Source organism: Syngnathoides biaculeatus, chromosome 21 (assembly GCF_019802595.1).
Source record: "Syngnathoides biaculeatus isolate LvHL_M chromosome 21, ASM1980259v1, whole genome shotgun sequence".
Classification (NCBI taxonomy): domain Eukaryota; kingdom Metazoa; phylum Chordata; class Actinopteri; order Syngnathiformes; family Syngnathidae; genus Syngnathoides; species Syngnathoides biaculeatus.
The window spans coordinates 386,655-413,237 of NC_084660.1; the positions used below are offsets into that span (position 1 = coordinate 386,655).

General features: G+C 48.6%; 2 protein-coding genes and 1 non-coding gene across 3 annotated transcripts; 1 reads left to right on the forward strand and 2 right to left on the reverse strand.

Moving 5' to 3' along the window:
* Nucleotides 1-2,978: 2,978 nt before the first annotated feature.
* Nucleotides 2,979-6,757, reverse strand: LOC133494961 (leucine rich adaptor protein 1-like). Its single transcript, XM_061809275.1, has 2 exons — nucleotides 6,431-6,757; nucleotides 2,979-4,389 (listed from the first exon to the last, which is right to left on the reverse strand). Exons 1-2 carry the CDS (start codon nucleotides 6,755-6,757, stop codon nucleotides 4,000-4,002), a joined length of 717 nt encoding a protein of 238 aa, XP_061665259.1. The 3' UTR covers nucleotides 2,979-3,999.
* Nucleotides 6,758-7,419: 662 nt separating this feature from the next.
* LOC133494565 (5,6-dihydroxyindole-2-carboxylic acid oxidase-like) lies at nucleotides 7,420-11,241 on the reverse strand. Its single transcript, XM_061808516.1, has 7 exons — nucleotides 10,884-11,241; nucleotides 10,216-10,538; nucleotides 9,417-9,621; nucleotides 9,172-9,339; nucleotides 8,766-8,945; nucleotides 8,541-8,687; nucleotides 7,420-8,401 (listed from the first exon to the last, which is right to left on the reverse strand). Exons 1-7 carry the CDS (start codon nucleotides 11,239-11,241, stop codon nucleotides 8,214-8,216), a joined length of 1,569 nt encoding a protein of 522 aa, XP_061664500.1. The 3' UTR covers nucleotides 7,420-8,213.
* Nucleotides 9,894-9,965, forward strand: trnaa-cgc (transfer RNA alanine (anticodon CGC)). The gene has a single exon. It is a non-coding gene; the product is annotated as a tRNA-Ala (tRNA).
* Nucleotides 11,242-26,583: the final 15,342 nt, after the last annotated feature.

Sequence of the window (26,583 nt, forward strand, 5' to 3'; positions counted from 1 at the left end):
AATACATGGAAGAATCCTTCCCATATTACCGAAATGTTTTATTTTTAGTCTGTTGTATGACAGAAATCGGGCCCCCATGTACATTCCTTACGGGGATAGACACCTGTCTCTGAATCCACTTGGGATTCCTCCCTGCACTGACGAACAGTTCTTTCTTTGTGTGCAAAACGGGATTGGGACGGAGAGGATTTGGGTTGGGGGGCAAAGCCTGTAAACTGTCTGTTCCGGATCGCCCTCGGTACTGTCATCATCACGTGGTTTAGCAACCGCTGTCTTGTGCAAACCTCTAAAAGGCAGCCAAGCTTGCGATCTATAGCGCAGCGCAGGACTGTGACATCAGCGTTAGCAATTATCACTTGGCCCCAGCTGCACTTGCACAGACTGATAGCTGACCTCGCATTGTTCTCGCCGCCGGCGGCTCGCTCGTTAATGATTGCCGAGAATCACCGGCGCGCGACTCCCAGGGAGCTTTTTACGCCCGCGTGGCCGGAGACCGCGACAAATTGCTGCTCGTACTCCTGATTTATTAAGGGAAAAGGAAGGTTACAAGGCCTGGCCTGACACAAAAATTACCCGGCTGGTAGTCTCTATATTCCTCGTATAAACACATGAGTGGTCATTTTCTGACATTCTGGGGCCACGATTGTTGAACTTTTAAGTATCGGGTTGTAAAACGTGAGTTTCTGCGAAAAACGGAATAGCTTCCCATGCAAAAATCCAGCTGTAGGTGAATGTGTGAATGCTAAAAGTTACTTACACCCAATTCAAGTACTTTGTTGTGTCCAATTAGGCTTATTCAACTTCCACGTCCTTCTTCTTTGTTTTCTGGAAGTCTGGATTCTACGTGATGACCAGATACCTCTCACAGATCAGTAACGGTACTGCGCCAACCTCTTGAGACGCCATTAAACGCCTGATCTGACCCGAGTACAGCACGCAAAATAAGAACAGCGAGAACACGTACTGACTTACCAGGTGATGTCAGATATCAGTTCAAACGCTTTAAGTGCATGGAAAAGGCTGAGCTGCCTTCGGAGAGCGGGTCAGGAAACTGGAATCCCGTCGCTGCAAAACGGCTTTTGCACATTGGAGTTTCCACGTAAAGCGCTTGTGGGATCGCGCAACCGTGCAGTTCTTCAGCAGAATTCTTTATGGGTCTATAAAACCGGACGACAACTCCGAACTCGACGTTTCTACTTCCCGCTTTCCATTAAAAAGCCAACGAGAGTCACGTACGGTTTTCGCAGTTTCTCTCGGGCGCTTAACGATTCAGTCAATACGAATGGTCCTCCGACCGACGCCGAGTTGCCTTTTGTTTCAGATGAATGAGTGCCCGAGGAATGGTTTAAAGCATTTGTCCACGGGGACCCATTTTTCGTGGACGCTGTTTGCGAACCGCCACGCTGCTCCCTCTAAAACATCCCGTGGCGCGTTGCCCGGAAACGCTCGCAAAAGGCTGTTGACCTTTTTGCGGCTTTCACAAGAACCCTGCGTGACCGTCAAACGGGCAGCGTGAGAACGGGAATGTTTATGTTCAAAATGAAGACGAAGCCTCGAGTATCTATCAAAACTAGATGCTGGGAGGGGGGGGGGTTCAAAAGCATCTGTGAAAATGCGTTGCACTCGTTATCTCCAACTTGAAAGGCTCGGAGGCCGATGAAGAGCAAAGGACGTTGTCCCCAGTTTCCCCACACTATCTTTTGCAGGGTTTTACAACTTCAGGATCAGTTTTCACTTAATTACAGTAACTAGGCTTGTCTTTAGGAAAGCAATTTACATCCATTAGTTACTTTAGTGCGATTAGAAGACAGGTACCACTGATTAAATCAGTCCGAAGTAGCTTGACAGTAGAGTATACTTACCCCTGGACCCCCGCCCTCACCAACCCATTAGTCAAATAACCTTTATCCTGTATCCTCATTTGGTCACACGGCGACAGTTTCCCCAGATTCCAGACGGTGTCGCGTTACCGCCGTCTAATTTGCTAATGGCTCCCCGCTGGGCGCCGCAGTCTTGACTGTAAGGGATTTGCGATCGGACACAAGTCGCAAGAACTAAATTACGTTTGAGTACTCTTCAATTGGCTTTTTTTCGTTTGTTCACTTGCGTGTCACGTTCGGGGAAATCTCGAGAACAACCGTCTCTCGTCCGGTCCGATTAAGGATGTTGGGCCCTCGTCCCAAAAAGAAGATAAACTTGCAGAACTTGCTTCATTGTAAAGGAGTCTGCGCAGTTAAATGGCTGTTAAGTGCTTCCGTTTAAAAGGTTCTATAGTTTGGACCGGATTTTCACGGCGATTAAAGCTTCCCAAAGCCTGAATGAGATGAAGGTAGCACAAAACCTAATTAAGCTGCCTTGCACTTGCGGTGAGACAAAGTTACAAGCACGTTTAACGTGTCTGGATGCGGAGATTGTGTGGAACTAACGGGGAGGGGTCGGGGTGGGGGCGGTCGAGGCACAGACAACCTTGTGTAACAAGTCACAAAATATTATCGTGGTATTTTCCTCAACATCACCACCAATCAGTACGAAGAATACAAAACAAAGCAGAGTCGGACGATGAAAGCTAAAACGCAACGCGTGCAAATCATTAACGAAAGGAGATTTGGAAATGCGCTGACGACGCCAACATGTGTTTCACACGCGTCGGCCATCAACAACTCCCCAACGCTGCGGGCTAACGTTATCTACGAGACAATCAAATTGCTTTGGTTTTCAGTCAGGCATTCTTGCGTGCCTGAAATGTCCAACTAAAATTGGGTTCTTTAAGACCGGGGTGTTGCGATCCGGCCGCACTCGACTCGGATTGAAGGACTCGTACAAATGGCTATTTAAGCTCAAATCTTGGACTTTACTGACGTTGTCTGGTGGTGGTCTGCTGATTCTAGCTTTGTGGAGATAACAGTCGCAGTCCACTTAGACCCTTCACAAAATCTACGGTACACAAGTGCGGGGGGGGGGGGGGGGGGGGTATTTATTGCACTCCCAAGTCGTGGCTTGTACCTTTTTCCGGGGCTAAAAGTACACAGGCGTGTTCCCAAGTATGAAAAGTGTTGCGGGTACAAAAGCGGCAAGGTAAAAAAGTCCGGCTTAAATAATGCAAGGATAAAACTGTTTTTTTTTTTTTTTTTTTATCAAGGGTTCATCAGAAAAACCTGGTAAAATTTAAACATCTTCGGACCGAATGGCCTGATACAAGTTCCCATACTCTAAAAATCAATCACATACCGCTTAAAAAGTACATTGTATTAGCATGTCAGAAAATCTGGTCCAATCTCGCCTGCCGAAGACGACAGATTGGTCTGGAAAAGGTACAGTTTGGAACTTTGAAAGAACACGGCCGGCAAAAGTCAACAGTCTTGGGGTCTCTAAGTCCTAACTTTTGACGGTACCGGTGTCGAGCAATCATACCAGTTAAAATTACAGCGCTGTACTTTTTCCATGAGTACGTGTCAGAAAATCTTTTAGTCAGAACGTTTTTTTTTTTTTTTTTTTTACCAGATCAAAATGGTAGACTCTCTTACATGGATGAGGTATGTTCCCAGGCGCTAAAAATCAAGGGTCCATGCTACAAAAGAACATTTGAAGGACCCAACAAATAAAGGTACCTTAAGGGGAAACAATATTTTGCTTTTCCCAATACTGTACACGGAAAAATTCAAAAGGTACCGTTTCTATGCCTAAAAGGATCTAGTTATGATCCAAAACTGTAACCGGCAAGGATCCTTAGTCGCATCTCTGAAGGTATCACCCTAGTGTACAAACCGGTCACAACAACAACAGCAAAAATAAATAACGTGGTAGCAAATAAATATGACGTTTGCACCCAACAAAAACCGCAAGAGAAAGCTGCAAAAAGTTGACAAAGCGTGAGTCGGTAAGTAAGGGCGTGGTTGCAAGTGGTTTGTGTGAGGTGTGGCGAGTTTCAAAGTAAAACAAAAACAAGTGAGTCAGTGGCGTTCATTAAAAACCACACAGGTGTAAAAAGATGGATCATTATTATCCAAAGCAGTAGTACTCATCCGAGTCGACCCTCACTTTCACTGGGGATTTCACAAAAGTGTCCCCGTCTATGACTGATTGCTCCACAAAGTAGTCCAGGTCGGTGGGCGAAGGGTCTTCCAGGAGGTCCTCGGCAAGGGTGTCCAGGTAGCTGCCCACGGACAGCGTGTCCAGCTCGTCGCTGTCGCCATCGTTCAGGCTCCCGAGGCTGCCCGGCGGCGAGCCGCCGTCGCGGCTGTCCGACAGGCTGTACAGGCTGCCCGTCAGGCTGCCGTCCCGGCTGGCCGCGTCGCCTCGGTCGTCGATCGCCCAGCGGATGGACTCGATGCCCTCGTTGATGGCGATGAGCTGCTGCATCAGTTGCACGTCGATGGCGCGCAGGTTGGCCTGCGTCACACCGGGAAGGATTTCAAAACGACGTTGGCGACGCGTCAGCGTGAATGTCAACCAAATTACAGTGAAACAGAACCAAGCTGAAGTCACGTTCTCGGACGCGCGCTGATGGAACAGAAAATAATTGATCCTCGACGTTAAAGTATGTCAAAGAAAACCCCAAACGTATGACTAAACAATATCACGATGCACTTCAAAAAGCCCATAAAAGAAGATAAAAAATGTGATACTAGATCTCCAGGACAAGATTTTCTTCTCAGGACCAATGAAAATGGCGGAAATCTCGTGACTGGCATGCAGAAATTGGTTCGGGGGAGGCTACGTTTTCATAATCACAGTCGGTTTTTTGTGTTTTCACGGTGAGTCATCAAACTTTGCCGCAACGCTCCACAAAAACTGGAATGTTTTCCTTGTTTCGGGCCGTCGACGGTATCTGTTCAAAATGGTGGCCGGTCAGGTTGCGAGGGAAAAGTCCTTCGTTGAAGGACCGATGAAAACGGCTAAATTAATAACCACAATGGCTGACGTCCCGTGTTCCTTTTTGGGGAAGACTTTTTTTGTGGGTCTCTTCATGGTTGACATCCCCAACCAATTGCAGGTTGCTCGGAGAACAACTTTTTGGGGGCTGTGCTCCCGCCTGCCCGCCAACTTTAGTGACTTTGGCACTAGTTTACTGACACTCTTGAGGACGGACAGACCCAAAAATTTAAAAAGTGCACCCAGGAAATAGACAGTACCCGGGATTTTGAACGGATTAATGACTGTTTGCTGTCAGATCAATGTCAAGCCTATCAGCTTCAGTCCCAAAGTCCTCAGTCAGGTTGACCATATGCTCTGGAAGTCTAATACCTTTTGTAGCCTTAAGTGGGGGGGTTCTATCAGATGATCATGAAATTTACAAATTGAGCTTTAATAAAGCTGGAAATGGGTGATCAATGGTGACTGAAATATTTGCATTGAATAATAGTTCATAAAATACAGCAAATTATTACTCAAATCACAACACGCCCATTTTTTTTGCGGGCAAATAGATCAGTTTCAAGTTCATGTTCATCACGGCTGCAGACGTGGATCGGACGGGGAGGCGGTCTGGCCGCGCCGTTGTCGTCGCTGGCGGCCGCGGGCGCCGTTGTTCATCGCCGCCGCGGAGGTGAATCGGGCAGAGAGGTGGTTTGGCCGCATGGGGTTTGGCCGTGATCCGCATATCATCTAAATACGGCTCGAAACGATAACGTAATATTGTCCCGGTCACTTCAATCAGTTGTGAGATGCTCTCTTCTTCGAAAAGAGCTTCCGTGTCAGAAGGGGCGTGAACCGCTTCCATAGTGGCGCGTTTTCAATGGCGAATGTCCGGGGTGATGTCACGGACAGGAGACGCAGCCAATATGGCAACCACTTCGATGTCGAATGACGCTTCTGCAACTTTGCGCATGGATGACGCGCTCTCCGCTCGTATTTATTTTTTCGGATAGACATTTAACTGAATCATGTTACATGTATTTTTCATTACATTATCCATTTTAGTATGTTTATAGGCATGACACTTGACCTTTAAATGAACCCGCTGATTAAAAAGAGGTACAAACACAGATATTTGCATTTCTCTCAGTTGTTGCAGTTTATTTACGTTTACCTGCTTTGATATGTTGCAGATGAAGCTGATTTTTAAATCTATATTTGAATACCAGACAAACTGTTTTGCCATTTCGGACATGCAGGTTACGCTGAAGCATTTTATTATGATTATGAATGCTTTTAAATGAATAAATCGTTATGCTGTAGTTGAAATTGACCCGATATTGATTGTGCATTTTGCATTTATGATCCGCGGCATAACATGACCCAGGGACATTATGAGTAGTAATTATTAGCACTTCCTGTAATTAACACCCTTGTTTTGCAACTTTAAAAAAATATATAAAAAATTATATATATCTTTATATATACATATATATATATTTTTTTTTATGAATCCAACAAGGACATGTTCTACTGAACAGTGTGCACAAGTAGAAAGCAAGTGATTTTGACTCACCATTTCTTGTTTGAGGAAAAGCATTTTGCCCTCCAGCCGGTCAAAGTCGGCGGACTCGCGTCCCGGACGCGGCGTCACCGCCGGGCGTGCCGCCTTGTCGTGTTTGCCCCCCGCCAGGGAGCGAGCGAGACTTTCGGGGATTTTGCGACCCAGCTTGCTCTCCAGCTCCTTCAATTCGGGTAACGCGCAGGAGGGGCCACCTTCGTCCATGGCGAGTCGACGCGCTCGAAAATGTTCAAAACTTACTTCTTCTTCTTTTTTTTTTTTTTTTTGTGGGAATATTTTGCGTTTAAAAGTGATAATGTCTCTCGAGTGTGACTTCTTCATTCATGCTCGCGGCAGCAAGTGAGTGGAAATGTCGGCGAGTCCTTCCATTCTGTCGCTCCGTCCGTCCGTCCCCCAACACCGGCCTGCCGCCCCCTTCCCTCCCCTCGTCCCTCCGTCTGAAATCGGACACCGCACAGGTGAAGCGCTCGGTGACGTCACGCCGTGCGCGGGAGCACCGGAGCTTCCGCGTTCAGCGTAGAAAATTCACAGCAGCGATGTCAAAAAGGCTCGGTTTGAGATAAATATGAATATAAATATGTGTCAGCACATAATAATAATATATTAAATATTAATGTAATCCACAGTAACATTGGACACAGGGAAAAAAATAATTTAAAATGTACTGCATATTTCCGGAAGCGTGTTGCTGTCACACACACACACACACACACACACACACACACACACACACACACACACCACACACACACACACACACACACACACAACACACACACACACACACACACAACACACACACACACAAAAATCCTGTTTTTCGGGCAATTTTTTCCCGTTTTTCGGGCTAATATTTTCTCCTCTCTATTTTTCGGACTATTTTTGAAAACCAGGGGAAAAAATAGCCCGAAAAACAGGATTATTTTTGACAGCAAGACGCTTCCGTAGCACATGAAAGTAAAAAAAAAAAAAAAAAAACAAACAAACAAACAAAAAACTAAATTGTATCTAAATTAAATATTTCACAGGAAACAATTCTTAACGATCAAATTCATGTGTATGAATATTTAGGAATCACTTTTACTGGAGCTGCGTTTACATTTCGTTCAGGAAAGAACAACAACATCCGGTTTACACAACAATTACGTTTATGTATTTTGTGGATGGGAATTTTTGAAAATATCCTCCAATTCTTGAGTGAACCCATGTTTGAATTCAAGATAAGTGCCGCAACTATGTTAAAAAAAATCATAAAAAGTACCTGTTACTTTGGTGCCAATATAAAGTAAAAAAAAAAAAACATTTATGGTTGACAAAAGTAAACAAACAAAATTTTTGCAGCAACAAAATCAACACATCTTTTAATTTATATTCATCTGCTCTTTTAAACAAGAGCTGACATCTACGGCGTAATTGCGGGAAGACAGCGTCCTCTGTCGATATAAAGGTGCAATTACAAAAAGTGAAATTACAATGATTTTTTTAGTTTTTTTCGACGGAAAAAAAAATTACATGGCGGTATGCATAAAATAAAAACAAATACATAAGTGCAGCAGTTAGTGTTCTTGAGTAGTTTTATTTTTCACTGAATACTCAAGTAATTATTTGTTTCACATGAGTCACGTTAAGTAGTTTTTGGCTCCCCTCGCCACACGTTAGCATGAAAAGCTAAAATTAGCGACCCTTCTGCATTCTGACAATGTCCGATTATTCTCATGATAATCGTAAAATAATTGAATGCAAGCGACAGACGGCGAAGCTCCGGTCGGCGGTGCGCTCAGACGACCGACTGGCTTTTGCCGTCGTCGTACCGCTGGTACTGGTCGGTGAGCAGCGGCTGCAGGGCCTCCATCTTGCGGGACCTGGAGCGCACGGCGCAGGTGGTGACCACGAAGATGGCGCCGACGAGCAGGAGCGCGGCGATGATGCCCATCGTGATCATTTCGGTCAGCGTGAAAGCTTGACCTTGAGAAAAATAGAGTTAGTATACACCTTTGCGGAGCTGCTTATCCTCACAGGGGCCGGGGGAGTGCTGGAGCCCATCCCAGGGATAGTTATTCATATGGAAAATGTATTTGTTCGGAACGAAATGAATTGAAATTACCCGGCCATTCGGCTTCATAAGAGTAGCCGAGGTTTTCGGGGGCGGTGACGAACATCTCAGCGTTGGTCACGGGAGGCCAGAAAGGAACCATGTTGTAGTCGCGGTTGTGACCGATCGGCGCGTTTTGGTCAGGATACACAGCTAGATCTGCCAAGAAAGTTCAACACAGTCCTCGAACCCTCTCCAGAGAGCGACCGGGACGGGTTTGGCGTCACGAAAAGTCACCTGGGTTATGTCTCCGCAGCCACTCGTCGAAGATGGCGTCCGTGAAGGTGTGGAGCAAGACAAAGATGGGGTCGTTGGGGGAGAGGTGGGTCTGGCCCCCCGTGCCGTTCAGGAACAGGTGGGCCAGGTTGTGGAGGCTTCTGACAGCGGGGTCGTAGTTCCCCTGGGGGGCGCTATACCCTGGTCCCCACAAAAACACATGGAACATGCCAAATTCAAGATACACGATTTCAGCCAATCAGAATGCAGAAGAAAGTCACTTGGGGCACAGGCACAGGTTAGATGGTCAATTTTAAAAAAATCAGAAGCTTTTAATTTGAACCAATCAGAAGGAAAAGGAATGTGATTTGTCATGAGTTGTAGGCCAAAACCCGAGTCAGCCGTACCAAAGTCCTTTGTGGCTCACCTTCGACGGTGTTTCTGAAGCTTTCTGAAGACGTGGAGTAGTACGGCGCCGTGTCAAAAGTGCTGACTTGCAGACAGGCGGCAACATCTTGAGGCTCCGGGAGACGCTGGACCATCGGCCTGTTGACGTTGCCCGCGGGATTCCTCCTTATCGCCGACGTCTCCGTGCCTGCGGGGGGTGGGGGTGGGGGATGCGCGTGAGCCGAGACCCCTCGCGGTGACGCCGGCGAGGAGCGGCGGGATTACTGTTGCAAACGGTTCCCAGCGCGTCATAGTCGGCCACGCTCTCGCAGACGACCCTCCACTGGGAGAAGACGGAGTTGGGACTGAGCGCGTCGGCGTCGAAGTTGCTCCTGGCTCCCATCAGGTCGTCGGTGCAGATGTCGCAAGTGCTGCCCCCTATGGCGAAGTTCCAGTAGGGCAGGGCGAACGTGGGCTCCTGCAGCATATCCTGGTCGTTTTTTTTTTCCCCCCAAAGCAAAATAGCGCAGTGATTGGTCAGAAAAGTGGCCCAACTGTACACACTAGATCGGTGGGTCTCGAACTACCACCATTTTTACGGTTTTAATCCCCCAAACTGATTTAACACACATAACCAATCGCAGTTGCAGGCACGTGTCAGGTAGATCCCAAGTGGTGCTCAAGCACCAGTTTATTGGCGTGGAGGAAGTTCGATTGTTAGTAAGCATGCTCATGACACGTCTGCTCTGATGTGTTTTGTAAGGGGATGTAGCTCAGTGGTAGAGCGCTTGCTTCGCATGTAAGAGGTCCCTGGTTCAATCCCTGGCATCTCCATGTTTTGCAGCCCCCTTCACAACAGCACAATTCAATATTTTAACCCCCAAAACAATGACCGAATATGGTGATTTAGGAAGAACGGTGACTGTATCCACGGTATTGACAAAGTCTCCCTTCTGAGCTTTGAAGACCAAGTCGTGAAATATAAATCACTGATTCAGAATTCACGGTTTGGTGAAACCCGTTTTTGCGAACAAACTTCAGAAAAGCAGAACCGCCGCATCCCGGTTCGGGCCTTTTGGATTACCTGCATGTCTCGCTCCAACTGGAGCAGGTGGTACCGGTGCCAGGTGACAAAGCCGGGACCCTCGTGGGAGAAATCCACCCCGCCGAAACTGGACTGGCCGGCGCCCAGGAAGGTCTTGCTCACGGAGTAGTAATGGCTCCACACAAAGTAGTTGTAGATGGAGATGTTCTCGAATCGCGTGGCGTTGCCGTCGGGCCCGAGGATCTCGGCGTGGCGCCGGGTGGCGATCACCAGGTCTGGGTGCACCGTGCGCTTGGCCTGGTCCAGCGCGTTGACGAAGGCCAGCTTCTCTGCGGCGCTGAGCTGCATCACGTTTCTCCTCACTGGAGGAAACGCCCGGGACGAAAGGATTGCGTCAATTAATCGTGCGTGTATCTGTTTAATAACCACGTGGAAATAAAAAAAAGATAAATCAAATAAAAACAACAACAAAGATTTAGCTTGGTAATTGCCAAGAAATGCCACAAGATGGAGGCAAAATACTATTTTTTTTCCCCATTAGACAAAGCTGCGGCCTGGTTCTACATAGTCACTTTGGAGCAAAAGGGCTCCAGATGGTGGAGAAGTTTAATATTAAACAGAAAACGACTATCATCAAAATTATAATCACATTTTTTTTTCCCATAAATTCATTCCTACCTCGCGTTACATCCGCGGAGTGCACTCACCTACAGACACTCTCCGGTCACAGTTGGCTCCGGCCCAGCCGTGTTTGCACCTCCCGCAGTTGTAGCCACCGAAGTTGCCGCCGCACCGGCAGGTCCGGTTGAAGAACCGGAGCGGCCAGCGCTCGCGGTCGTCCCGCCCGTCGTGCGGGTACTGCGGGCCGTGGGGCCGTGCGTCGGCCGCGACCGACGCGCACAGGCCGCGGCCGGCGCCGGAACCGCACGGGTCGGCGTCGAGGCCCGGCGGGGACGGGCAGCAGCGGCCGCTCCGGAGCCCCTCTGGGGTCGCGCACTCTCTGGGGAACTGGGCCCCCGCCAGAAGTGAGCCCAGAAGAACCAAGAACCAGGAGTACCGCCGCATTGCGTTCCGTTTTTTTTTTTTTTTTTTTTGCCTGCTACCCTCCCTCCAGACAAGTGAACTGACTTTAAATGGCAGATTAGCGCATGACTACCCGGATTTATGCCCCTGACCCCCCCCCCCACCCCGGCCCTCGTGATCCAATCACTCCCACCAACACTGCGCAGTTTTTCCCTCCAAATTCCTACCGGATCCAGTGAAAGAAAAGAAAAAAACCACAATGATCCATTCAAGGTTTTTAATTCAAAATAAACATAACTTTGTCAAAAGAACTTGTGGTGGGCAGTAATGACGTACACCGCTGGTGTCAAACGCGAGGCGCGTGGGGCCAGATCTGGCCCGCAACGGCATGGATTGTGGCCACACCGAAGCAAATCATGTGCGTTGAAAACCGAAACTGCAAAAGTTCTTATTAATGTTGTGAATTTGTGCCTAAAAAAAATGAAATGAATAACTTTTTTTCTTTACTGGCTTCTGATTTCAAAAGTATATTATCATCGTCATAATTGCCCACCAAGGAAAACTTGAACTACACAGGGTACAAAAATGGCTTTCACACCCAAAATACAGTTAATGTACTGAAATTAATCTGTCAAGTATCTGTACCTTGAGTTATTTTACTGTTCACTTTGACCCCCGACAATTATGAACACATCATTTTACTTATGCGCTAATTAGCGTTAGCGCCGCCACGTTCCCACCGCCGCATGAGCATTTGCGCCGCCGTGTTAAACTCTTTCTGCGCACCGAGGCACGGGAATTACGGTATCTACATTTTAGTCTGTAGTTGTTTACTTTTGCTTCTGGAGTTGATCCAATACATTTAGCGGTGTTATGAATTTAATTATGAGACACTATTCTGCTTAAGTACAAAATATATGAGTCGTTTTGGTACCCTTTGCCTTATGTTTGCATAGTTTTACCCAGTATCAAGTGCATACTTGTTACCCAAAACATGCTAATACAGGTTTAAAAACTATATATATTATTAGCATTATTGGTATTTTTCCATTTTTTTTCCAACGAGCCATATCTAGGTGGAATCAAGATGATAAGCAGACAGTCATATGAAAAACTGCTGTATGTTTTTCCTGAAATAAAAGGCTTGATGGTTATAATCCCACAAAGGCCGAGTCACATCCCCTCACATGACCCCCCCCCCCCCACGTCCACACTGTCCCGCCGCAGGTTCCTTCGCACACATGAAGCAACACATGTGATGAAGGCGAGGTCGGCCGAGAGCTCGTCACGGGACGCGAACCAAAGAGAAGGAAAGAAAAAAAATTATACGAGTCTGAATCTTGCTGAAAATAGCCACATCTCATGTAATATACCAGGGTGTGCACACTTGTGCAACCACATGATCGTGGCATCGTCATGTCTGCTATTCATTTGTACAATGCTTCATTCATGAAATGAAAGTGTTTCTTAACCCTTTCATTGGGCAATTTTTTTTCCATTTGTCCACCCCACTCTCCAAGCCTGCTCATCCTCACAAGGGCCACGGGAGTCCACTTCGAGGGAAAGGCGGACGAGACCCTTAACTGATCGCCAGGGCAGACATCAACACCGCAAGTGAGCGGGAATCGATCCCACGCTGCCCGCGCCAAAGTCAGTGACACCAATTTTTTTTTCATTTTTTTCATCGTTAACTTTTCTGTAGCCGATACATATTTTTCTGTCCCAGCCACCTGTATTATCTAATTTCTCCTGCATTGTAGTACGATGACCAGCAGAGAGCAGCGAGGTTCTTCTTTTGATTTTTTAGTTGCGCCCCCCCCCGTGTTATTCCAATTTCTTCCAGATATTTTTGCAGATGAACAATATGAAGGCAAACCTAAGCACAAAAGTGCGCCTCCTGCTTACGTACCCACAATGCACCTGGAGCGCGCCGCCAACGCGCGCCCGCGCCGCCTCGACTTTTGCCTAATTGGCGCGCGGGCGCCGTCTCTCGTGGCGTAAATTAATTGGGTTCTCGATATAGATGCGCCGCCGATGCGTAGCCCGCCGCGCGCGGAGAACTTTGATAAGGTTCCCGCCCCGAGAACACAAAAGGAGCGGCAACGCTCCTCGCCGCTTAATGATGTCACCGCAGCGAGACTTGTTCCCGGCGCCCGGGGGGGAAAACCTGCTCCAAAAAAAAAAAAAAAAATGAGGCGGGTGCTCCCCTAATGAGAACCCGCGCGGTAAACAAATGCTTAGCGACAAACCGGACCTGCCCATTTTCAGCCGGCTAACTAGTCGCAATGTTGACGTGCTAAATAATTTTTTTGTTATCCGCCTATCCATTTTCTTAGCTGCTTATCCTCACAAGGGTGGCAGGGTACACCCTGAACCGGTCGCCAGCCAATCGTCGGGCACGTGGAGACAAATATTTGCACTCACAATCACGCCTAAGGGCCGATTTGGAGTGTCGGATTAATGTGGTCGGAAACCGGAGGACGTGCAAACTCCACACAGGCGGGGCCGGGATTGAACCTGCGACCTCAGAACTGCGAGGCCAACGCTTTCCAACGCTTTGCTTTCTTGTTCATCGGATAATTTACACAGAATTGCGACGTCGGTATGATTATTTGCCGACAAAGTAAGCGGTGCGACTCCCTGAGCACATCTGCGACCTATCGATGGTTTTCGCTAGCCGGCGCGCCGACGAGGGATCAGGGGAAGGCCGAGATTCCCCCCCCCCCCCCCCCCCATTCGGGCCTGACGACGGCGAGGAGACGATGGTCTGATTCCCGTTCGGAAACGCTTGCGTAACCGACGGCGCTGAATTATGCAAGTCGCTCGGCTCGCTATCCATTTTTTAAAGCGCGCCCTCGCTATCTTCGCTGTCTTTTGAAGCGACTCCGATCGGACACTCGGGCCGTGACGTCGGGCTTTTGTGCCTCTCGCGAGGACCCAACTTTGCTCCCGGAGGAAATCGAAGGCGACGAGCGAGTGCTTAAGTATTAAAGTTACCAGGTGGCCGGGAGACGTCATCAAACGGCGTCACTTGTCGCGTCCCTCCTGTGTATATTCGGTAAGTCGTTATACAATTATGAAAATCACGATATGTGATTCTGACTTCTTCTTCTTTGAGATTGACCCAATTCCGGCACTTGTCTCTGCATTCTGGGACCACAAACGCGCAACGATGAAGTGCACGTCCGGAAGCGCAAACGGGTTTTAAAGGGAGGAAGTCCTCCATCTTACCGCCGTGCCCTTAAGCCCAATTAAATATTAAACCTTCTATTGGATCCCGCCGAGGTATTTGTAAATACATTTCGAGGCGGGAGAAGCACGGAAGGTTCCAAATTCGCCTCCCGACACAAAGTCGAGGTTATTGCGATCGCGGGCCCCGCCGGCCGCCGCCAGCCCACCGGGCTGCAGTCCATTTAGGAGCATTTAGAATGATGAAAGGCCGGCAAAAAGCTTCCAGGGGGAAGAAGGCCAGACGGGCCGGTGATAAAGTATTTTTCGGCAAAAAACGGACACTTTATGTGCGTTCTAACGATACGGGTCGGGAGGGGATACGACTGGGAGGAACCGGACCGGACAACGAATAGTGAAAATCTGCCAGAAGTAGGATTGAATAGAAGAATAGGATTTTAGTGACTAAAATGGTTCATCCATCCATCCATCCATCCATCCATCATCCATCCATCCATTATCTACCGCTTTTCCGGGTTGGGTCGCGGGGGAAGTAGCTTCAGCAGTGGTTACCCAGACTTCCCTTTCCCCAGCCACTTCCGGAAGGAGGGTTGTCCTCTGGGTCTCCTTCCGGTGGGACGTGCCCGGAACACCTCACCAGGGAGGCGGTAAGGAGGCATCCGAATCAGATGCCCCAGCCGCCTCATCTGGGTCCTCTCGATGCGGAGGAGCAGCGGCTCGACACTGAGCCCCTCCCGGATGACCGAGCTTCTCACCCTAAGAGACTTCCCAGACTTCCCTTTCCCCAGCCGCTTCCGGAGGGATCCCAAGGCGTTCCCGAGCCAGCCGAGAGACATGGTCTCTCCAGCGTGTCCTGGGTTGTCCTCGGGGTCTCTTTCTGGTGGGACGTGCCCGGAACACCTCACCAGGGAGGCGGTTAGGAGGCATCCGAATCAGATACCCCAGCCACCTCTCGATGCGGAGGAGCAGCGGCTCGACACTGAGCCCCAACCGGATGACCGACCCTCTCACCCTATTTATCCACACAAATGTGGAATTAGAGGTGTGTGTGTGTGTGTGTGTCTGGTGAGTTTACTGCAATGCTCAAATCCACCAGCTGACGGCGCCCTCTCACTACAATCTATGGACCTGCGCTGTCATTCATGTGGTTTCAGGAGGATTCTTTTTGGGAGGGTGAGCAGCACACAAAATAATATTCCCCACATGCAGGTGTGCCGAACTGTGCACATTTTTAAAACCATATGATGTTTTTTTTTGTAGCACCCCAAGCTACGGTCTGCAGACCCCCGTGATTAAGACCCCGGTGCTTAAAATCACCCACAGGCAGGCCATCCGCATTTGCAGATAAGGTTCGAGCCAGATCGGTGTACCCGAAGCTCCCTGGCGGGATTCATCAATCACGAGATGCCTCCCTGTGGTCAAATCAAGCATGTCCTGCCGAGAGCGGAACGTTACTGCCAAAGCTGAATAGAGAAGGGCGGGGCGGTGCAAGGCTCTCCGTGGCTGATGAGCACGTGGGGCATGTTGAGCCACTTTGTGACATTCAAGGGCACTGATCTCAAGGCAGATGGATGGGCAAGCCTTCCTCACACCAACTGGGACCAGTTTTTTTTTCTTCTTCAGCTCCTGAACGGATTCTTTTGGACAGAAGTGGCAAAAGTATGAACATTCCCCGAGGAAGTCGAAGTTAAAAAAAATACTCTGTTCCATCAAGAAGTATAGAAAGTGTGTCGTTGTGATGAATAGTCGGGGTCACGCTCCAACAAAATGGCAGCACGAACAAGACTAAGATAGCATTAGCATGATATGCTACGTTGGTAATATGACCAAGGTCCCTTCGCTCTGCTTTTGTTTGCTCTTCACGAGGGACGGCCATTTTCTTTTCATTTTCCAGAGGTGGACATTCCACAATAGATTCAGTCAAGCTCCCGAAGCCCGAGCCGACGGGTCAGTGCGAGACTGTGCCTTGCTAGGGCATTCAGGAACTACTCTAGTTTCAAACATTAAAAAGCAACAGAGTAGAATGTCGTCACGAACATGAATACTGATGATTCTGTGATGTTCATCATTTCAACTTGGATGATTCGGTTTCCTGAGTTGGGTTAGCAGACTTAAAGGATTCGGTTCACTTAGTGGAGTCAGCGCACTCCATAGAAACAACGCAGACTCAGATGATCCAGTGACTTGAGTGAGTCGGACTCTTTTAATTCAGTTCACAGACTCAAGGATGAAGAAGGTCCAACAGAGACGTAGTTGACTCGGACCCTTTGGTCGCAGACGAAGTCTTCTGGGTTTTCTTTCGATCCTTCCAATTGGATCAACACGTCCCTCGAGCAATGGCTTGAAAGCGCATTTCAAGCTTTTTTTTTTTTTTTTTGCGGGAACTGGAGAAACGTGAAGTACTCCATGTTCTATCCATACTACCGATTCCACCCAGGTCAAGGTCAGTTATACCAGAAGAGAGGGATCCGGACTCTAACCATATTTGTGCGGCTAGATTCTGGGGAGTGCTGAAGTGTACCCGCATGCATAATTAGCCTCCTGGCATCTTCACACGGTCGCCCTATTAAAATGCCTTTGAAGCACGCCCGACACATTTGCCCGCAGAACAAAGAACAGAGATGCAATGATGGTGAATTTCATCCGCCCCCCCCCCCAACCCGCCCCAACCGCCTCCACCGCTCACTCTCGCCGTTATTGACAGGTCGGATATGCAAACGAGCCATCTGATCTGGACTGATAGGTGCGCTCGGTTCCTTTAAAGGGGTGTTTATCTTCAAAAAGACAGAAAGGATTCGCGAGCAAACGGTAGCATTTCGGGGGCGACTCACGTCATACCCGCGAGGACAGATGGCATCGTCGCGTTTTGACCGACACCGAGCGGCTAGCGAAGAATAATACTCGAATGAGTCCAGACCTCCACCGAGGCCCAAACAACAACCAAACAATGCAGTCGACGGTAGAAGTCGGACTGGATTCTGTTTGCCGATCTTCACCTTCTCGCGGAGACGTCGGGAATCAGATCAAGGTGAGGAAAACCAGGCAAACACCCCCCCCCATCCCCCGCCCTGCCCCCGATGTTTTGATCCCAACCTGCTCGCGATGCATGTCCTCGGGAAACAATGTAACGAGTGTACTAAATGTACTAAAAAGATAAAAATAAAACACATTCCATAAATATATAGTCCGATACAAACGGAACGTTCTAAATGGAAATGAATTCTTTGAAGAACCAGTCAAGGCTTCCTCTCTGCTAATTCGAATTTTTGTCAATTATTTAATGGTTCAAGCTTTGCAGGGTGAATGCGGCACATTGTATTTATTTAGTCTTGCTCATTTTGTTGACATTATATGCAGATTTCGCACCACCTGGGTGACCTATTCCGAGGCGGTGGGTAGTTCCGAACACGGATTGAGAGTACAAGAGAGGGAAAGTGGGAAGTAGACCACCACCAACTGGCCTGAATACAATTAAAACCAATAGTGGACGTTTTGGGGCTTTGTTGCCTTACCCTACTAAATATTTCATGAAGTCAGCACTTGGCGTGTTGTCCCGTGGTCGATGCATACTAAAAACAAAATCAAACAATGGCTTAGTCGAACACGACGCCAATTCTGGCTCAAAATGCTGTCGGTTCTGCGGGAGGTTTTTGGGTGCTCGTGATCAAAGCCCGCCTTGTTTTTAGGACAACTGCATAAATGATCAAGGCATAATGAATCCACCTGAAAGGTGAGAGTTTGAGCCATGAAACCATCAACTGCCCATTTTTTTCCAAAAGTATTTGACATACTTAAAAGTACTGGGCTAGACGTTGTAGCATATCAAGTCCGCCTGGGGGATTGGAATATGGACTGTCTGAACCCAGTTCAGTGGAATGGAATCCCAGCATACTTCCGAGAGATGTTTTGGCCCTAACCCTAACCCTATGGGGCACCGACTGTCATGGTCCTGCCGTTCCAGCCCTGGCTGGTCGGGTCCCAGCAGACCGGCGCTAATTAGGAGGCGCGCACCTGCGCTTCATCCCCGCTGGTTAACCCCTGTACTTATAGGATCCAGGGGACGACTGGTCTTTGCCAGATCATTGCCTCGCATGCCTCGTTCCCGCACTTCCGCATTCCTGACGCCAACCTCCCGTGTACCGACCAACGCCTGTCTCCCGACCTACCCTGTAAGCCTGTCGCTACTGTTCCTGGTGTTTGTGCTGACTGACTCCCCGGTTACCGACTCTGGAACGAATAAAGACTTTCTCCGTATTGCTTGCCTGTCACCCGAGTCGTGCATTTGGGTCCACCCTCGAGTCCTGGTTATGACACAGACTGAATTGGGCACAGGAGAACGGATCGTGCATTTCCTTCCCGTCCTGAGGGAAGGGGCGCTTGCCCTGGACACCAGGATGGGAAGGCTCAGCTTCCCCTACCTAACATGCCAGAGCCTTCTCCAAATGCCGTCCCTCAATACCACTCCCCATCCCGCTCAGGTGAGGCCCGGGCCCCATGTTGTCCAGAACCACGGGGATCGCCGCGGCCACCACCGCAGGGGCAGCGACGGGATTGGGCACAGGAGAACCGACCGTGCATTTCCTCCGAGTCCTGAGGGAAGGGGCGCTTGCCCTGGACACCAGGATGGGAAGGCTCCGTACGGTAAGATGTTGTGAAAACAAGGTCCTCGTTTGAATTTAGCTTCAATGATCTTGGAAATGTCCTCAAACACATTCTGGATAAACTGCAAACACGTTTCATCATTACCCCGTGGATCGTGTACAAAAAAAAAATTCATAGACAGCAAAACTTTTTTGAAAATCTTCCAAGAAAAATGGAGGCTGCATTCCAAGACATTAGACCAGGTACTTTTCTTGCATAGCTTGACTGTTGGTTGAGTTTTAGCCTTAACATCAACCTAATAAAATACTGGAACTGGATTACCGTGAATTGACAACATTTCTGATAGACAGTTCGTCACATTTTGTTGTCTTAATACCCAAGATCCAAAGAACTAGTATGTAATTAGTCTTTTGTCGGGGTACATTTGCTTCTAAGTGTCTAAGCGCGAAAGAACACTGAATCCGACAGGCAGGTGATGTCGTTCTAGCGGATGATCAATACCCTTGGCTTGAAAAAAAAAAATCTATTGGCCATGCTGATAGTTTAGTTCCTAGGGCAGTTCTGTGGATTATGAGCACTTCCTTTTCGCTACACCCCGTGGAATGTCAATAAGACAAGACCAAGGCATTATTCATCGGTTTGGATATCCGTCGTCCTTTAAATCCGGAGTTCTCAAACTTTATGTGTCCTGGGAGGAGCCGCTTTTCCAAGCACCCCCTCATAGTTCTAACATCCCTTAGAACAAAAAATAACCACCACGTGTACTCCGAAAAGCCATCGCGAATCAAACGTCTCCTATTTTCAAGAAAAAAAATCATAGATTGCAAATGAGTCTGTGGCCCCAGTTTGAGGAATCACTGCTATGAGTAGTTAACAGCACCCCGATCCTCTGCCTGGTCGCACTCCTCCTCCCTTTGTTTGTGAAGATTGCGGCGCTGCCTGTGCCGCTTGCAAACACAGCGGGGTCCTAATTCCACTTCGCTAACGCTCACAGCCCCGTGACTAATCCTCCGAAGGCCACGGCAGCACACTGAAAATATACATAACCGTCAAGAGCCCGAACACCCACATGCTTTGCTTTTTGCCACATTGGGAGAAGGAAAGCGTTAAACAACGGAGGGCCATCTGGAGGCATTAAGGTTTTTTTTTTTTTTTTGGAATACTGAAAAGCATGGCTGGAGTTGGAAATATCTTGTTTGGTATAGGTTCAAAATAGACAAGCTCGAGTGACAGACAGAAGAGCGGGTCAAGCAGGAGCAAGAACTGCACGTGCCCTGGAATTGGCTGTTCAGGGTGTACCCCCAACTCTTGCCTCAGAGTCAGCTGGGAGCATTAGCATCGGGTCTGGTCTTCCCCGATCCGGTATAAGCAGATGGTCGGGGCAAAGAAGCTGGGCAAGCCTTTGTCAGCGGGTTCTCCCTTCACCGTTGTCACCTTCCATGTCTTCGTTTCCGTAAACTAGAGAGGACCAAATGACTTCAAATACTTGGGGTCAACAATACATTGAGCTACATTGTGTCTTTGTAGACCGAGAGAAAGCCTATGACTGAGTACCAAGAGAGGAACTGGGGTACTGCATGCGCAAGTCCGGCGGAGAAATATGTTAGAATAGTGCAGGACATGTATGAGGGCAGCAGAAGAATTTAAGGTGGAGGTGGGACTGCATCAGGGATCCGCGCTGAGCCCCTTCCTGTTTGCGGTAGTAATGGATAGACTGACAGATGAGTTTAGACTGGAATCCCCTTGGACTATGATGCTCGCAGATGATTTTGTGATCTGCGGAGAAAGCAGAAAGCAGACGGAAGAACAATTTGAAAGATGGAGTCACGCACTGGAAAGGAGAGGAATGAAGATTAGCCGAAGTAAAATGTGAGTGGCAGAGGAGGAGGAAGAGTGAAGTTCCAGGGAGAAGAGATGGCGAGGGTGGAGGACTTCAAATACTTGGGGTATGAAGAGTGCGGTAAAGAAGTGAAGAAACTGACAGATGAGGTTAGACTGGAATCCCCTTGGACTATGATGCTCGCAGATGATTTTGTGATCTGCGGGGAAAGCAGAGAGCAGGCGGAGGAACAATTAGAAAGATGGAGGAAGAATGAAGATTAGCCAAAGTAAAATGTGAGGGGCAGGGGAGGAGGAAGAGTGAAGCTCCAGGGAGAAGAGATGGCGAGGGTGGATGACCTCAAATATTTGGGGTATGAAGAGTGCGGTAAAGAAGTGAAGAAACGGTTCCAAGCGGGGTGGAACAGTTGGCGGAAGGTGTCTGGTGTTCTATGCGGTAGAAGAGTCTCCGCTAGCATGACGGGCAAAGTTTATAAAACAGTGGTGAGGCCGGCCATGATGTACGGATTAGAGACCGTGGCATTGGAGGAACGACGGGACGCAGAACTGGACGTAGCAGAAATGAAGATGCTGAGGTTCTCGCTCAGAGAGAACAGGTTGGATAGGATTAGAAATAAGATCCTTAGAGGGACAGCCAAAGTTGGATGTTTTGAAGACAAGGTTAGAGAGATCAGGCTTAGATGGTTGGGACATGTTCAAAGGCGGAACTGGTCTAAACTCAGAAGTTCAAACACGTTCATTTGCTATCTCCCAGTTGCAGCGGCACAAGAACAACAGCACAATAACCTGGCTCCCAAACAATCCCCACACAAGGGAGGAGGACCGATCGTTCAGTTCGAAAACACCCCAATGCCATTCCCCACGAGTCCAAGTGTAAATAAAAATTTGCTCTTCGAGATCGGGGTTTATAAGACAGACGTCAGGTTGCGCCAACAAATGTAGCGAGAGCAAATCAGCCAACCTTGTCATGTTCAAGATGGAGGGGCCCACTGCCATGCGCTCACACACACACACACACACACACACACACACAACACACACACACACACACCACACACACACACACACACACACCACACACACACACACAAACAACCAATCACCCATGGGGGGGGGACGGGGACGGTGATTGATGCGCTGTCCCGCTTTGAAATCTTTCACCCTCGTGAGCGCGGGCGGCTGGCACGGTATGTTTCGAGGCTGCTTATATGCAAGATTGTGGAAAATAATGACAACAAGACTCGGATTCCGTCAGCATTTCATCCACTCCGGGTGACATTTGGAAGCCTCGTTCCAGCTCCGTCAGCCAATCAGCTGCTTCCCTTTCCCTCGGGTCCCGCCCGGCTATCGCGCGGCTTTTTCCTCAACGTTACGTAACCGCGGCAACGCCGGCAATATCCATCCCGGCGGAGTGTACCGTCTTCAGCAAAATCTGCGTGATGTATGATGACTTCTTGGGGAAGGGAGCGATATTCCAAAATACTTTCGGCAAAGCTCCTGAAGCCCAAGCTAACAGGCCACGCGAGGATGTGCCCCACTATCAGTGTGCTCACAAGTGTGGACTATTTTTTTTTTTAAATACACAAGTACCGTATGAGTACTTCTACTGCAGTTACAGCATGTGAATACATTTTGGTTCCAGTGACTCGGTAAGACGCGAGCTCCTCGGGGTGACGTCTCGCTCCATCCTGAATGATGAACGCCAACGCGGCGCCGGTCGTATTCATCAATCATATTACCGACGTGGCCGAATCGGTTCTGCACCCGACCCGGCGCCAATCATTTGTCAAGCACTAGCTCTGGGAAGTGGTGAGGGTTATTTTTCTTTTTACCCCCGATCCCCTAAGTGCTTTTCGGCACCGTGATGGAGGGTCGGCGGAACGGAGGTGGCGTGAGAAAAAGGTTTTGCCCGTTGATGATGTTTGACAAAGTCATTGGCCGCTCAGACGTCACAAGAAGCAAGAACGGAAGACAATTGTGGTCTTTCGGCGGACTTTGCGCAAGACGTTGCCACATGTCAGTTGTTTAGAGTTACACGTTGAGGTTTGCACTGGCTAGGTTTGGGTTTAGGGATTAGGGTCGTCGTCCTCGGGGGTCTCTTTCCGGTGGGACGTGCCCGGGAGGCATCCGAATCAGATGCCCCAGCCACCTCATCTGGCTCCTCGATGCGGAGGAGCAGCTGCTCGACACTGAGCCCCTCCCTGATGATGACTGAGCTTCTCACCCGAAGAGACTTCCCAGACTTCCCTTTCCCCAGCCACTTCTTCCATCTGAATCAGATGCCCCAGCCACCTCATCTGGCTCCTCGACACTGAGTCCCTCCCGGATGACCGAGATTCTCACCCGATCTCTAAGGGAAAGCCCTGACACCCTGCGGAGGAAACTCATTTCGGCCGCTTGTATCCGGGATCTTGTTCTTTCGGTCACGACCTACAGATCATGCCCAGAGGTGAGGGTAGGAACGTAGATTGACTGGAAATTCTTTACCACAACAGACCGATACCAAGTCCGGATCACTGCAGACGCTGCACCGATCTGTCTGTCGATCTCCCGCTCCATTCTCCAGACCCCAAGATACTTGAACTCCTCCACTTGGGGAAGGATCTCATCCCCGACCTGGATCCTTTTCCGACTGAGGACCGTAGTCTCGGATTTGGAGGTGCTTATTCTCATCTCGTTTCTTTTCGTAAACTGGAATTCAAGTGTGTGCTGGCGCTGACAAATACATTCATCTAGTAGGGTTTTTAACAAGGGGGCATGCAGGGGGGTCTTGCCAAGCTTCTCTGTAAAACTCTGGTTTGTAAACCATTGCAATGACTAACAGATCTCTGTAGATGGCAGCATCGGACCGCTTCGGAATTGAAATCAGCACATCTTTTTAGTAGAAGATGGCGATTCGAGGGTGAGTCTTCATTAGGATTATGTTGGTGGTGGACCAAGCAGAAAAACCACGACAAAGGCGGACGGCAGACCGTAAAATGATCAGCGACATCAGCAAGGGGAGGTCACGTGCCGAAATATGCATTTTAAGAATTGCTTTCACTTTAAAATGGGTCAATTTCATATTTTTCAAGCTGCCAAGATGGTCCCAGTTCAACTTTGGAGGCTCTCCATCTTTGTCCAAATGAATAGCGCGGGTTCAGACAAAGAACCTGGAGCATCGCTGGCATGGTGGTGAGGGTGGGGGGTGGGAGGCGCAAACTAAAAATAAATAAAGAAAGGATAAATAAATAAAAACCGCGCTTGGCAAAGGGAGGGAAAGGATTGGCCTGGATTATGAAGGAAAAGTTTGTTCCACTTTTTCTCCACACTTTTCACTGGTCTCACTGCACTCCGCGCAATTCGTTTCATGTGGAAATGTACTTCCATGCTGCCTTGCTAAATTTAACGCGGTACAAAAAAGCCTATTTTGGAATGGGGGTGGGTGGGTATACTTCCTCTCTGTGGAATACTACATTTTCCATGTTTTTTTTTGTTTTTTTTTTAAAGAAAGCAAGCAAATCTTTCATTTCAGTAACAGGTACACCGCCCCGCCCACATCCCAAGAAGAAAATGCATAATCATCCAATAAAATCCTTTCTTGACTATTATCATATGGCTATTCATGCTTTTTTTTTTTTTTTTTTAAATGGTCAGTGTGAGTACTGGGCGGGCTTAAACAATCTTTTCATAACTACACATGATATATATATATATATATATTTTTTTTTTTTAACAATCCGTACGTTTCCTTCCCAAGCGGCCTTCTCGTCAATCTCGGCTAATTATAGCCGGAACACAGCAGAGACCGGATCGAGGGGAAACTTGCGCAAGACACGGCAACAACCGAGGCGATGTAATTTACAGCAATGTTGGCCTAGATAATTTTTCATTTCATTTATTTTCTATTTTTGTGAAGATGCTTGTTTGCGTCCTAGCCATTCGATGGCGTGGACTTGCTGCATCCTTTCAATCCGCAATTTGGGTGCGGCTCGGCCTCGCAGTGCCGGAAGCCGATTTCATTTAGCGGCACGGAATTTTGTCGGTGTGACTAAAAAATGAAAAATAAAACAGTTAAAAGATGGCATGTGAGAAAAGACGCCGGAAGTCCAACGTTTTAATGTGAAGCGATAATTTGATGCTATATCCGTGGGTCCTTTAAATACAAACACTCTCGTGCATGCCATGAGCAAGCAGCACTGGGGTGGACCCGAATGCAGGACTCCGAGCCGAGGGCATGATATTAAGAGTGGTTTTAAAACTAAATTACACAGACCAGATGGTTGAAACCCTCTCCCGCGTCTACCCGTTGCTAAATGTCACGGCACGACAATCTCGGCTGAAGGCAGTCGACGGTCGGATTCCAGTGGATGAATATAAACACCCGTGGCAGTGAACGAGTTAAGCTCAATAGACTCTCATACATGCCATGAGCAAGCAGCACTGGGGCGGACCCGAATGCAGGACTCCGAGCCGAGGACATGATATTAAGGGTGGTTTTATTCCAGAAGGAGGTCGAACACAAATAGGCAGTCCAAACCTGTCATGGTCCTACCGGTCCTAGCCCTAGCGGTGCAGTTCCCCTACACACCTGTGCCTCATCTGCTATAATGAACCCTAGTATATAGGACCCAGCAGTTGGTTTGGTTTGGCTTTGCCAGATCGTTGCCATCCACCTTTTTCCAGCACTTCCTTGCTTCTGATCCCGAATCCCGGCGTATCGACCTCTGCCTGTCCTCCGACCAACCCAGTAAGCTTAACGTCCTTGATACCGCTGTTCTCTCTGACTGAACCCTCCGGCTAACGACCTTGGAACAATTAAAGACCTTTTCTTGACTGCCTCCCTGCGTACCGAGTCCACATTAGAGTTCTGGAAGCACAAGAACGCTAGGCAACAGGCAAGATCCACAAACGCGGACAAGGTCCGATGACTACGAGGCAAACTGAGAAATGTGGACAAAGGGGCGGTACCGCCCAGGGCAGTGGTTTCAGCATTCGGTCAGAGCAGTTCTACAACAAATACTTCAATCTTGAAGTTAATCACATACATCGTCAATATCAACATTTCTGTAATTAGGCGGAGATGTAATCGTACGGGCCGACACAATGTGTACTCCGCTAACGTGTGTGAAAATTCCCGTCGGGACGCGCCCGTCGACTACAAGGAGCGGTGACACTAATTACATGAAATTATCATACTAATTATATTCCTACGGGTGGCTCGGAATGGTCGGGTGTCAGTTTGCAGGAACATCCGAGAGCCTTCGACGTGACGAGCGTCGTCGTCACGCCGACTGTACGCCGAGTGTTTCCGCGCTCGTTTTTTTTTCCCCCGAAAATTGATTGCGCAAAGTGCTAGCCGACGCCTGTTGTGCGCGCGTCGCAGATAAGCAGATCCGCCGCGCGGAGTGATGTTAACGCCTGCGCTGTTTGTTCATCCATCGCATAGGAAAACGGGGAGTTGGGAGGGAAGCGGGGGTGGGGGGTTGGTCGGGATCGTTTTCGCTTTCATTTTCCGCAGCGAGGGCCTTTATTATTCCGGTTCTGCTGCATGACACTTTTGGGTTGCGTCCCAGCGGAGATCCTCCTCGCAGAAACTGGGTCGAATGTTAAATTGGCTGTTGAATCAAGAAAAGAGCGGGAGAGTCTCAAAAGGGAGGCTTCGTGTTTTCCGAGCGTTAAAACAGACAAACAACAACAAGAACGAAAAAAAAGAGACATGGAAACAGCATTTCCTCCTCTTTTATTGACCCACTCGAGTTGTCTTTTGGCCAC

Bases quoted from the DNA above. Each gene is read 5' to 3' on its own strand.
- LOC133494961 (XM_061809275.1), bottom strand. From the start codon at position 6,757: ATGAAGAAGTCACACTCGAGAGACATTATCACTTTTAAACGCAAAATA. The intron at 4,390-6,430 runs GTGAGTCAAAAT...GGTGTGACGCAG, and splicing joins TTTTCCTCAAACAAGAAATG to GCCAACCTGCGCGCCATCGA.
- LOC133494565 (XM_061808516.1), bottom strand. From the start codon at position 11,241: ATGCGGCGGTACTCCTGGTTCTTGGTTCTTCTGGGCTCACTTCTGGCG. The intron at 10,539-10,883 runs GTGAGTGCACTC...CGTTTCCTCCAG, and splicing joins TGACCGGAGAGTGTCTGTAG to TGAGGAGAAACGTGATGCAG. The intron at 9,622-10,215 runs GTAATCCAAAAG...AAAAACGACCAG, and splicing joins AGTTGGAGCGAGACATGCAG to GATATGCTGCAGGAGCCCAC.